This window comes from Euprymna scolopes, chromosome 3 (genome assembly GCF_053919585.1).
Source record: "Euprymna scolopes isolate OS-2025 chromosome 3, ASM5391958v1, whole genome shotgun sequence".
Taxonomy (NCBI): Eukaryota; Metazoa; Mollusca; class Cephalopoda; order Sepiida; family Sepiolidae; genus Euprymna; species Euprymna scolopes.
In genome coordinates this window covers 143,563,687-143,576,492 of record NC_136484.1, presented here as the reverse complement: position 1 = coordinate 143,576,492, position 12,806 = coordinate 143,563,687, and the positions used below count along the sequence as shown (strand labels likewise).

The following is a 12,806-nucleotide window of genomic DNA, read 5'->3' as shown; positions in this document are numbered from 1 at the left end:
GTGAGAACACATGGATATTCAGTACATAGAAGTGAGAACACATGGATATTCAGTACATAGAAGTCAGAACACATGGATATTCAGTACATAGAGGTGAGAACACATAGATATTCAGTAAATAGAACACATAGATATTCAGTACATAGAGGTGAGAACACATAGATATTCAGTACATAGAACACATAGATATTCAGTACATAGAGGTGAGCACACATGGATATTCAGTACATAGAGGTGAGAACACATAGATATTCAGTACATAGAAGGTAACGTAGAGATTCAGGGTACTTCCAGTGTCTTATTGTAAATACACTTACAATATGTATTACATTGAAACAGAATACTTTTGGAAGTTTTAAAAGTGTTCCTTCTAAAGCTATGAGTGCACTTAGAGATTCCGGGCCACTTCCGTTGTCTTTCACAGAAAACGTTATACATATGATATAAATCTCATAAAAATAGTATATATAGTATTGTCTTTAAGGGCTAATTCTACATGAGAATACACATTTAGATTTTATTTAGCTAATCTAAATTTTCTATGAGAACACACAAACATCATACACACATACACAGACATTGAGTTTAATATATAAGTAAGATTTACGTCTGCGTGATGCAGTTTGATATTTTTGATAACTAAAGATTAATTAAGTTTTTAATGATTATTAAAAGTTTGGTGTGCGTGTTAGATTAATGAATACAATCATGGACTATGATATCGAAGATGTCGAATTCAATATATCCCTGACCTACTGTTATAAGATAACGTAGTAATATCGTTGGGAAAAGCATGAACCCAAGTTTCCCCCAAGCCATGTGTAAGATACTGACTTGTGTTCCGCTAGCCATATACAATTTACTGTTGATCATTGAAATAAGCTGTATTTTTAATAATAGGTCACAACTTATTAATGTCAGTTCAACTTTGTATTAAATTTAATCCATAGTCATTGGACATAGATTAGGTAAGTTTTCCTGGATTTCAATTTCTTTTGAAGCCATCTTAAGTTGAGCTTTGATTGGTTGCTTTGTTTGACGTCATACCGACATTTTTCGGTTGTTTAATGCTGAATCCAGTAATTTTGCAAAATTAATTTTCATGCTTCACGTTCTTTATATGTTAAAATATTTATTCATGGTATTTGGTTTGATTGGTTTGTAGAGGAAAGTTGTTGATTTTATTTTTGATTTTTCAGAACATGATTGAGTTTTGCAAAAGAAAACGGAAAAACAATAACATCAATGTTTAGTGCAGGAAGTCAGTATCTTCAGACACCCTGTAGCACTAGGTAATCTAAGCTTAACTGTTTTTAGAAATTACACATGCACTAGAATCAAAATTATGTAATCAATTCTTATGAAAATTTGAGCAAGGATTCTAGATGTAGAGTTAGTAAGGTTATATCTTTATTATTTTAAGGGAACATAAAATCAGAGCGAAACTATTTTACTTAACATATACAATTATTATTGTCACGTTTCTTTATTGTATCCTAATTGTTTGCGGTCTCTATTCCAGGATACATTAACTGAGATTTCATCTGATGTTTTCCGGTCCGGAGTGGAAGGCGAATGCACTGTCGCTCCACCATCGCTGAATTCCGTCAACCGAAGATCTTATCGGACCCGGAGCCTTCCAATCAGTTATGCCGACGGGCGTCGTGACGAAGAAGAAGTCTCCGGTGACACCGAACACTTTGAGACGGAAAGGAAATTACTTCGAAAGAAACGACTTGATCGGAAGTGCCGTCGGCGCTCAATTCTACGAAATCGTACATCTACAGATATGCCTGAGATCGTTGTCAACCCGCCGGACGAAACGACAAGTCGAAAATCGTCCAAAAGTCGTACTCTGTCAGGCAGTTCACTCCCGCATGAGTGTCGGAGAAGAGACCACGTTGAAAGGAAACGTAAAGACGCCGTTGCCGGCTTAGATGTTGAGAAGAAGAAATCTTCCGAGGAACAGGAAACAGATAACCAGATTAGAATCCAGCGTCAGAATGCTGTTTGTTATAGTAGTTCTTCAAATAGTTTGACATCAGAAAGCAAGGTTGAACAAGTCTCGACCGTTGAAGTATGCAATGTTCTTGAACCGGAAACACTTCCTGTTAGTAAAGCACAAGAATTAAAGTATAATTACCGCTCGGTCAGCTTGACACAGACACGTGTCCGAACTCTTGACATTACACCAGTATTTCGCTCAAGCACGTACGATGTTCCAATGGTACAAGGTGATGGTCTACTGGCGCCCGACACTAGTCCAAATAAGTGTCGTCGTATAACTCTGCCTCTGTGTCAAGATTTAGGACTCGTTGCACAGAAAGCGAAGGGAGAACAAGGTAAGTAATTTCAGTAATTTTAAGATTTTTTAAAAACTTTTCAGTTTAAAATTAAAATAGTCCAAATTCGGATTGATAAAACAACCAATAAAAAGAACATAAATTTGAAATGAATAAATAAATAAATAATAATAATTTAACTTCTGCTTTAAAAAATTGAACTTCAATTTAAAATAGCAACACTTCAAAAGACGTCAACGACCAAGTTCTTTCTGATTCTCTCTCCTCTGATCTTTATCGCGTGGTCCACTGGGGAAGGAGATGACTGGTGTATATTAATGCAACCCAAATCCAGTTTCTAGCTTGCAATCTTTAACGCTCTGATCCCTGTCTGGTATCAATCGAAATGAATAGCTCTCGTCTTGAGAAGGCTCCATATTTTAACAAGCGTCTGACCTTCACTCCTGATCTGAGATAGAATATATACATCAAATCCGTTGCCAAGGCTGCTGAAAAATGGTGGAATCGTTCTACCGCTTCAGTAGATATCTCATTGCTGATGCAAATCTCTACCTGTAAAAGAGCCAAGTACGTCTAAGGATTGAGTACTGTTGCCACATTTGGGCAGGAGCTGCTGGAAGCAACTTATCCTGCCTTGACTGAGTTCAAAATAGACTTCGTAGCTTAGTGGGGATGCCCTTTTCTCTTCCCTGCAACCTCTTTCACACAGAAGAGACGTTCCGAGCCTTTCTCTGCTTTATCGTTGTTTTCATGGCAAGTGCTCGCCTGAGCTCCAATCTATGCCCCCTTGCCTGACTTTCACGAAAAACACTTGTCCATCTGAAATCATTATCAATACCCCCACTTTTTATCTGTGCCTAAACTTAAACGTAGATTCCATGAACAAAGTTTTCTTCTTAGAACTGCACGCCTGTTGAACCCTGCTCTGTTTGCCTGCTTTCCAACTGACTACAATATGGTTGTCTTCAAGTCAAACGTGAACAAATTTTGGATGAGCCATTCGCTTAAGTAATTAAATTTACCAAATTGGCACTACTAACGATTACTACGGCATGTTCTCTTTGACCACTGTACACTCATTAATTTTTATACCCGAGTGGCCTCCGGGTCTTGATAAGTGGTGACCTTTGTAAAAAGAAAATGCACATGTCTCAGTTTCTGTATGAATTAAAATATAATACGTATGCGTCTTTTACAACAGAAAACGCCGGGAGGCTTACTAGTATACATACAAAACAAAATTAAAATGAAAATCTCCAATATAAATTTTTAAAAGTGAAATATCAAATGAAGAAAGCCAAGTTTAATTTTAAAATGTTGAATTTAAATAATAGGAGATGAGCATCACACGATAATACACTTAAATCGATATTAAATAATTTAATTTTAAATTAATGTAAAAATGCCACTTCAAATTTTAAACGAGAAAAGTATGTAAGAATAGAAATCATCAACCGGATTTCAAATTATATATCTCTAAATAAATGACACTGTGAGTCGGGGAGAAGGGCGCAATCCAAGCACAAATGGTAATGAATTGAAACATTAATCCGCTCCATCTTATCGTTATTGATAAGTGCTTCAGCGAAGTCTCATATGTAAGGTTGTAAAATTAGGTGTCGTCTTAGCGCACACTAAATTGTAGCTTGAGGGAAAGTAGACGAACGATTTCCTAATTTGTGGACTTCGCTCAACCACCTGTCTGGCTTCACTGGAAGTAGTATGAAACTTTCATTAAAGTGTAAATATAAGTAGTAATAATAGCAATTCTTATTTATACCAATCTGTTCTCCGTAAATGTTTTTCACACACGGGTTACAAGTTACAAAAAATTGTTTAATCTTACTTTAGAGAACATTTATATTTTCTCATATATATATATATATATATATATATATATATATATATATATATATATATATATATTAGCATTTCAGCCCGGCGTTGCGCGGGTGTTTGGAGGTGTATGTTGGGCAAAAATAAAGAAAATAAAAATAAAAAAGCGGTCCATTTTTTTAAACTTTGACCCCTATTATGACCCCTTAAAATTTATTGTTTGGGGCTCAAATTCAGCTATTAAGTTAGATCCATGTCCAAGGAACCTATATCTAAAATTTCAATGGTTTATACCCCCAAAACGGCGGAGGAGTTTGGTAGAGTTCTCAAAGGTCAAATCGTGGAACTTTGACTTCTTAATCGCCAAATTTCTGGCCGAAAACGGATTACAAAGATTTTCCCAAATCTCCATACCCTGTATATTAAATTTCGAGTCTGTAGACTGATAGATGACAGAGTTATGGCGTAGGGAAATGCACACAGACATACAGACAGGCAGACACTTTCACTTTTATAGATATACTAGCATTTCAGCCCGGCGTTTCCCGGGTGTTTGGAGGTGTATGTTGAGAAAAAAAAAGCGGTCAATTTTTTTAAAATTTGACTCTTATTATGACACCATAACATCTATTGTTTTGGGCTCAAATTAAGTTATTAAGTTAGATCCATGTCCAATGAACCTATATCTAAAATTTCAAATGTTTAGACCCCAAATTGTCGGAGGAGTTTAATAGAGTTCTCAAAGGTCATATCGTTGAATATTGACCCTTTAACAGTCAAATTTCTGGCCGAAAACCGATCACATCGATTTTTCCAAATCTCAGTACCCTGTATATCAAATTTCGAGTCTGTAGACTAAAAATTGACAGAATCATTGCGTTGGGAAATGTACACAGACAGACACACAGACGAACAGACACACAGACACAGAGACACGTTCACTTTTATAGATATACTAGCATGGGTGCCCGGCGTTGCCCGGGTATTTAGAGATGTATGTTGAGCAAAAAAAAAAAAGTGGTCAATTTTTTTAACTTTGACCCCTATTATGACCCATTAAAATTTACTGTTTTTGGCTCAGATTCAGTTATTAAGTTAGATCCATGTCCAATGAACCTATATCTAAAAATTTCTGTGCATAGACCGAAAATTGTCGGAGGAGTTTGGTAGAGTTCTCAAAGGTCAAATCGTTGAACTTTGACCGCTTAATCGCCAAATTTCTGGCTGAAAACTGATGACATCGATTTTCCCAAATCTCAGTACCCTGTATATCAAATTTCGAGTCTGTAGACTTAAAATTGACAGAGTTATTGCGTAGGTAAATGTACACACACAGACACACACACAGACAGACAGACACTTTCACTTATATATATATATATATATATATATATATATATATATATATATATATATATATATATATATATATATATACTAAGAGGCCGCCTGGCAGTGCCCCGTCGCAAAATACGTTAGAATATGATATTTTAATTTATGCAGATTTGATATTTATTAATATAAAGTAAATTTTCTTTTTATTATAATTTGGATTGGTTGGTTGGTTGGTTGGTTGGTTGGTTTTGTTTTACGGATATTAACCTTTTTAGGTTATTTAATGGCGAATCCAGTGGTTTTGAATATGGATAAAAAGAGGTTAAAAGTTAAGCGAGTTCAAGCTGAAAATAGATATGTACGCATACTTAGAAGTTAGTCGATTTACTCCTGTTATGTCAACTTTTTTTCAATTTTGACCCTTTAAAAGCTATTTTTACAGGCGAAAAACGAAATCGAAAGTGTTCCCGAGGGTCGAAATACCATATATATCAAGTTACAAGTGTGTAGACCAGAAAGGAGTTAAGTAGAGAAGTCTTGCACACACAGAGACAAATTCACTTATATATATATATATATATATATAGATAGAGAGAGAGAGAGAGAGAGAGAGAGAGAGAGAGAGAGAGAGAGAAAGGGAGAGAGAGCGTCAGGTCGTAATATACGCTTAAATATGATATTTCAATCTACGCATATTGCGTATTTATTATAGTGACAATTATCTATGAATTATTATTTTCTACCTAATATATAATAGTGATACTGAAAGTAAAATAAAATATGACTTGATTGCCATCAGCTAAAATCAAAACCGAAACACCCAGCTCTCCAGCCTCACTCCTTAGCCTCTAAGTCACATCTATACGCATATCAATAGTTCAAAAACAACATTGTCTAACCATTAAATGTAGGTGTGTGCATGTAAACATATTTATTTGACTACTCATGAAAAGATCAACTGTTTTCTTTTCAATTTTGACCCATTAGCAGCAATTTTTGCCAACTAAAATACAAATCAAAATAAGCTACGAATCACCCAATATATCAAATTCCTATTCTGTATTTCTGTATACCGAATATTCATAGACGAATATGACTGAGTATATTATGTAGTTCGCTTTAATAATTTTTACATAGAAAAGGTAGGCTTTTATTATCAATGTCAGGGCGGGAAAAACTGAACTCTAGTATATCTATATGTAAAAATTAACTCTCTCTCTCTCTCTCTCTCTCTCTCTCTATCTCTCTCTCTGTATATACATATGTATATATATATATAAACATATATGCATACTTATATATATGCATACATGTACATATACTTATATGCATACATATATACATGCATACACACATACACACACATATATATGTATACATATTTATATATATATATATATAGTACTAATGTGGAAAAAGAGATATACATTACAAAATCTAAATTCATACTTAATATATCATACTTTTTATTGAACCTTCTTCATTATGCATTTAATGAACAGGTATTAGCAACACAGAGCTTATTTTGTCATTTAGTTCTAAGGAGGAAAATGGTATGAAGTCCATAACAATATCATGCTATTCAAAAGTTCGTACGTACGTAGAAAGAAATAAGAGTTAATTTGTAAAATTGTTATTATGTATTATCTCTGCCTAAATCTTAGAAAATTAAGTCCTCGTGCCGACGTCATCTTGGATCGTGACGTCTTCGTACCTATGCCGACAACCTGAAGCTAAGACTGTTTCCTGTGGTTAATCTGAGCGGCGCGGGTTTATTATATAGCTTGTCGTTTTTATGGCTAACTAATCAAAAACATGAAAGCAGTTCTTTGTATAACAATTAAAAACAGGTGTGCGTCTCCTGGAAAGCTTGTTTATGATTAGTTAAATTACAATTGAAAATAACTATTTGTTTTTAATCAGTGCTAAGTTTCCAAGTCAAGCAAATATTTTAGATATCGTTGTTCTGCGACTACTGCTACCGCAACTGGTATTGTTGCTACTGTTCTACTCGTACAGTACATTAATAAGTATATAGCTTCGGCATAATCACATATATATCGCATAATCATGTTGATAAACTAGTTTTCATTAGATCACCGAACTAAAGCGATGTTGGGTAACATTAAAGAATGCTAGGTGCTATATATATTTAGCTATGCGCATATGTCTAATCCCACGGGGAACTGTATGCCATTGTCTGACACAGTTCTAGGTCACCTTTGATTAAAATGTTACACCTCTCTCTCTCTCTCTCTCTCTCTCTCTCTCATATTTCAGAAAGTTACCATACAGGGGTATTTCGCGTTACTCAGATGTGGACAATCCATCAAGGAGAAGGAAACTCTAGTGAAAAATCACTATTCCGTTAGCCCTTCTAGTTATGGCGTCGCAAATAAAATATCCGCTTCCAATTTGTCATGAACCAGCATGAGAGTAGCAAGATTTAGAAAACTGTCATGAAAATGTTTACGTCAATGCGCTGGTCTAACCAGAGATAGCGAGATATATATATATATATATATATATATATATATATATATATATATATATATATGCATATATATATATATATATATATATATATATATATATATATATATATATAAAGTGAGAATGTGTGTGTGAGGACAACTCTCAACCTAAACCTTCAACGAGTTTTTTTTTATCTACAGACTTGAAATTTGGTATTTAGAGCATTCAGATATGTGGAAAACTTTTTATTCGGTTTTCATTCGGAAAGAAAGGGCCGCTAAAAGGTCAAAATTAAAAAAAAAAAACTTGATAAAGCTTCTCCCAACATTCTAGAATTACTCTTAATCTTTTTCATCCCTAATGAACTCTACGCTAGACGCCGCATCTTCCCCATGCTACCTAGCACCTTCTCTACTATTCTGATAAGAAGCATTAGGCTTCGAAATGCCCTAGCATAATAAGTCCCTTCTATCCCCCAAATTTTGATTGTATTCCATTATTCAATAAATAATCCATTCTATATCTACCAATATATAGTTTTGTGACTCCATTTCATACTCTTGTCCTATTGTATAAGCTCCAATAATAATTGGTGAGCTTGTCTCCTCTTGTGGAATCTCTCTCCCTCTTACGCATTAATCTCTCTCTCTCTCTCTCTCTGTATATATATATATATATATATATATATATATATATATATATATATATATATATATATATATATATATATATGTGTGTGTATATATATATATACTAGATTTCCGCCCGGTGTTTCCCGGGTGTTTGGAGGTGTATGTTGAGCAAAAAAAAAAGCGGTAATATTTTAAACTTTGGCCCTTATTATGACCCCTTAACATTTATTGTTTTGGCCTTAAATGAAGTTATTAAGTTAGATCCATGTCCAAGAGGCCTTAATCTAAAATTTCAAGTCTTTAGACCCAAAATTGTCGGAGGAGTTTGGAAGAGTTCTAAAAGGTCAAATCGTTGAACTTTCACCCTTTAACAGCCAAATTTCTGGCCGAAATTGATTATAAAGATTTTTCCAAATCTCAGTACCCTGTATATCAAATTTCGAGTTTGTAGACTAAAAATTGACAGAATTATTGCGTAGGGAAATGTACACACACAGACACGTTCACTTTTTTTATATATATAGACTAGCATTTCAACCCGGCTTTGCTTGGTTTCTATGTATTGTTCATAAGGTTATGTGCATATGTATATATTAAAAAGTGTGAATATACAAAGGAATGCCTTTCTGTATAATAGTCTTTCTTAACTACCATAAAGAAAAACAGACAGACATTTTCACTTTTATATATATATATATATATATATATATATATATATATATATATATATATATATAGATAGTCAGATTGGATGGAATATATAGTAATGATTTAAAAAGTATAAAAAAAAGACTAATGCGCCACCACCGAGAATCGAAACCAAAACGTTCAACTCACGATTTATTTTGGCTCTGCTATCAATGTCTGGCCTATATCAACATGTTTACTGTAAGGCTAAAAATTAAAACATGAACCAATAACTACTACATTATGCATTCGTAATGCAGGTGTTCGACCTTCACCTGGCAAATTTCAATGTAGAGGCAACCCTTCATACCAATTGTCACTATACAGCTTCCCTACTCCCCGGGAAGTTGGCCCCCATTTCCCATTCACTCCTCACATTAAAAATCGGCCTTGTGCCTAATTTGATCGGTGGGGGAGCAAATAAATACCCTTTTCTTGGCCTTTTTACCAAGATCAAAGTGTAGTATCTGTTCCGGCAGATACTGCAAGCAAGGACCATATGTGAAGGCGACCCCACATATAAGACCTTGGTCAATGTAGGGGAAACCCTTCATACCAATTGTCACTATCCAGATCTTCTACTCCCCAGGGAGTTGGTCCCCATTTCCCCTTCACTCCTCACATTAAAAATCGGCCTTGTGCCAAATTTGCTCGGTGGGGAAACAAATAACTATTAACCCCACATATAAGACCTTGGTCAATGTAGGGGCAAGCCTTCATACCAATTGTCACTATCCAGCTCCCCTACTCCCCGGGAAGTTGGTCCCCATTCCCCCTTCACTCCTCACATTAAAAATCGGCCTTGTGCCTAATTTGCTCGGTGGGGGAGCAAATAAATACCAACCCTTCATACCAACTGTCACTATCCAGCTCCCCTACTCCCCAAGGAGTTGGTCCCCATTTCCCCTTCACTCCTCACATTAAAAGTCAGCCGTATGCCTAATTTGCTCGGTGGGGGAGCAAATAAATACCTCCCTACTCCCCGGAGGGTTAATGCCCATTTCCTCTTCATTCCTTACATTAAAATTCGACCTTGTGCCAAATTTGCTCGGTGGGGGAGCAAATAAATACCCTTTTTTCTGTTGTTATTGGCCTTCGGACCAAGATCAAAGTGTAGTATCTGTTCTGCAGATGCTGCACTTAAGATAATTTGTACCAGTCAATGGAGGGGAACCCCTCTATACTGGGACAATTATTATTTTTGGTAATCAGAGTGCCCCCTTTTTGCCTACTTTTAGGGGAGCTGGTTTTTACCCCACATTAAAAACGGCCTTGTGCCTAATTTGCTTTGGTGGGGAAGCAAATAAATACATTAAATAAATAGAAAAGAGGGTTACGTTTTTTCTGCTGTTATTGGCCTTCAGGTCAAGATCAAAGTGTAGTATCTTTCCAGCAGATACTGCAAGCAAAGACCATATGTGGGGGCAACCCCACATATAAGACCTTGGTCAATCTAGGGGGAAACCTTCATACCAATTGTTACTATCCTGCTCCCCTACTATACGGGGAGCTGGCCCCCATTTATCCTCTACTCCTAACATTAAGAATCGGCCTTGGTCCTAATTTGCTCGGGGGAGGAGCAAATAAATACCAATCCCACAAATAAGATCTTGGTCAATGTAGGGAAAGCCTTCATACCAATTGCCACTACCCAGCTTCTCTACTATACGGGGAGCTGATCCCCATTTCCCCAATCTCTCCACATTAAAAATCGGCCTTGTGCTTAATTTGCCCGGTGAAGGAGCAAATAAATACCCTGTTGCTCTTGGCCTTCGAGCCGGGATCAAAGTGTAGTATCTGTTTGCAGATGCTCCACATAAGTTAATTGGTCCTTAGTCAATATAGGAGAAACCCTTTATACTGAGATAATTACTAAATTTTTGGATACTGCCAGAGTTTCCCCTTTTTACCCTTGTTTTAAGCCAACATTAAAAAAGACCTTGTGTCTAATTTGCTTTCGTGGGGAAGCAAATAAATACATAAATAAATAGAAAAGAGGGTTTTTAATATGAATATCAATACACACAAAAGAAAAACGAATTTATAGGAGTACTAGCATTTCAGCCCGGCGTTGCCCGGGTGTTTGCATGTGTATGTTGAGCAAAAAAAAAGTGGTAGTAAAGGCTCGAGCACGTACCGCGATGGACGAAAAGAACGGGGAAAAAACTGACATCTTTGCTGTTACGACCACCGCCAAACCGGAAGTGACGTAAGTTGAAATTAAGGCTAGAAGGAGAAGATTTAAAAAATATCGGCGAAAAAAAGCGACCCACCCCTTGTAAAAAAGTGCCCAGTTGAAGGTTAAGATATTAATGCTTTAAGCCAATTTTTCGATATTTGTCGTATGAAAGGTCGGATTAAAAACAATACTGATCTTGGTCAAAATCTGTGGCCTCTGTCGAAAGTTTTAGGCAGACATGCAAACATACATACATACATACATTTATATATTGCTAAACAATAATTTTCGACCCAAACCGATTAAAAAGCTTCCTTCTATCTGTGAATACCCCTTATGTCCATCTCCAAGGAACCTATATCTAAAATTTAAAGTGTTTAGACATCAAATTGTCGGAGGAGTTTGGTAGAGTTCTCAAAGGTCAAATCGTTGAACTTTGACACCTTAACAGCCAAATTTCTGGTCGAAAACGGATTATAAAGATTTTCTCAAATCTCAGTACCCTGTATATCAAATTTCGATGCTGTAGACTTAAAACTGAGAGAGTTATTGCGTAGAGAAATGTACACAGACAGACACACAGACAGACACGTTTATTTTATAGATATATAGATATATATATGTCCATCAAAGCAACCATCGTTAATGAGCCGTCAGAATTATTGTATTTTATCGATTCACTAGCATGGATGCCCGGCGTTGCCCGGGTGTTTGGAGGTGTATGTTGAGCAAAAAACAAAAACAAAAAAAAAAACTGAAACGGTCAATTTTTTAAAACTTTGACCCGTATTATGACCCCTTAACATTTATTGTTTTGGGCTTAAATCAAATTATTAAGTTAGATCCATATTCAAGGAACCTTTATCTACAATTTCAAATGTTTCGACCCCAAATTGTCGGAGGAGTTTAGTAGAGTTCTCAAAGGTCAAATCGTGTAACTATGACCATTTAACAGCCAAATTTCTGGCCGAAAACTGGTCACATTAGTTTTTCCAAATCTCAGTACCCTGTATATCAAATTTCGCGCAGTAGACTAAAAATTGACAGTTATTGAGTAGGGTAATGTACACAGACACATAGACACACAGACACGTTCACTTTTATAGATAGATAGATAGATAGATAGATAGATAGATAGATAGATTAAACAAAAATGTATACGTACTAGCATGGGTGTCCGGCGTTGCCCGGGTATTTGGAGGTGTATGTTGAGCAAAAAAAAAGCGGTCATTTTTTTTAAATTTTGATCCCTATTATGACCCCTTAAAATTTATTGTTTTGGGCTAAAATCAAGTTATTAAGTTAGATCCATGTCCAAGGAATCTGTATCCAAAATTTCAAGCGTTTAGACCCCAAATT

General features: G+C 35.7%; 1 protein-coding gene across 3 annotated transcripts in view; it reads left to right on the top strand.

Annotated features, from left to right (window-relative positions):
- The window catches only part of LOC145259675 (regulating synaptic membrane exocytosis protein 2-like), a 602,608-nt gene that overhangs the window by 366,718 nt on the left and 223,084 nt on the right, over positions 1-12,806 (top strand). For all 3 annotated transcript variants that reach the window (XM_080117339.1, XM_080117347.1, XM_080117356.1), the window contains one exon: positions 1,523-2,342. In XM_080117339.1, coding sequence (XP_079973465.1) covers positions 1,523-2,342 — 820 coding nt within the window. The remainder of the gene's footprint in view (positions 1-1,522; positions 2,343-12,806) is intronic.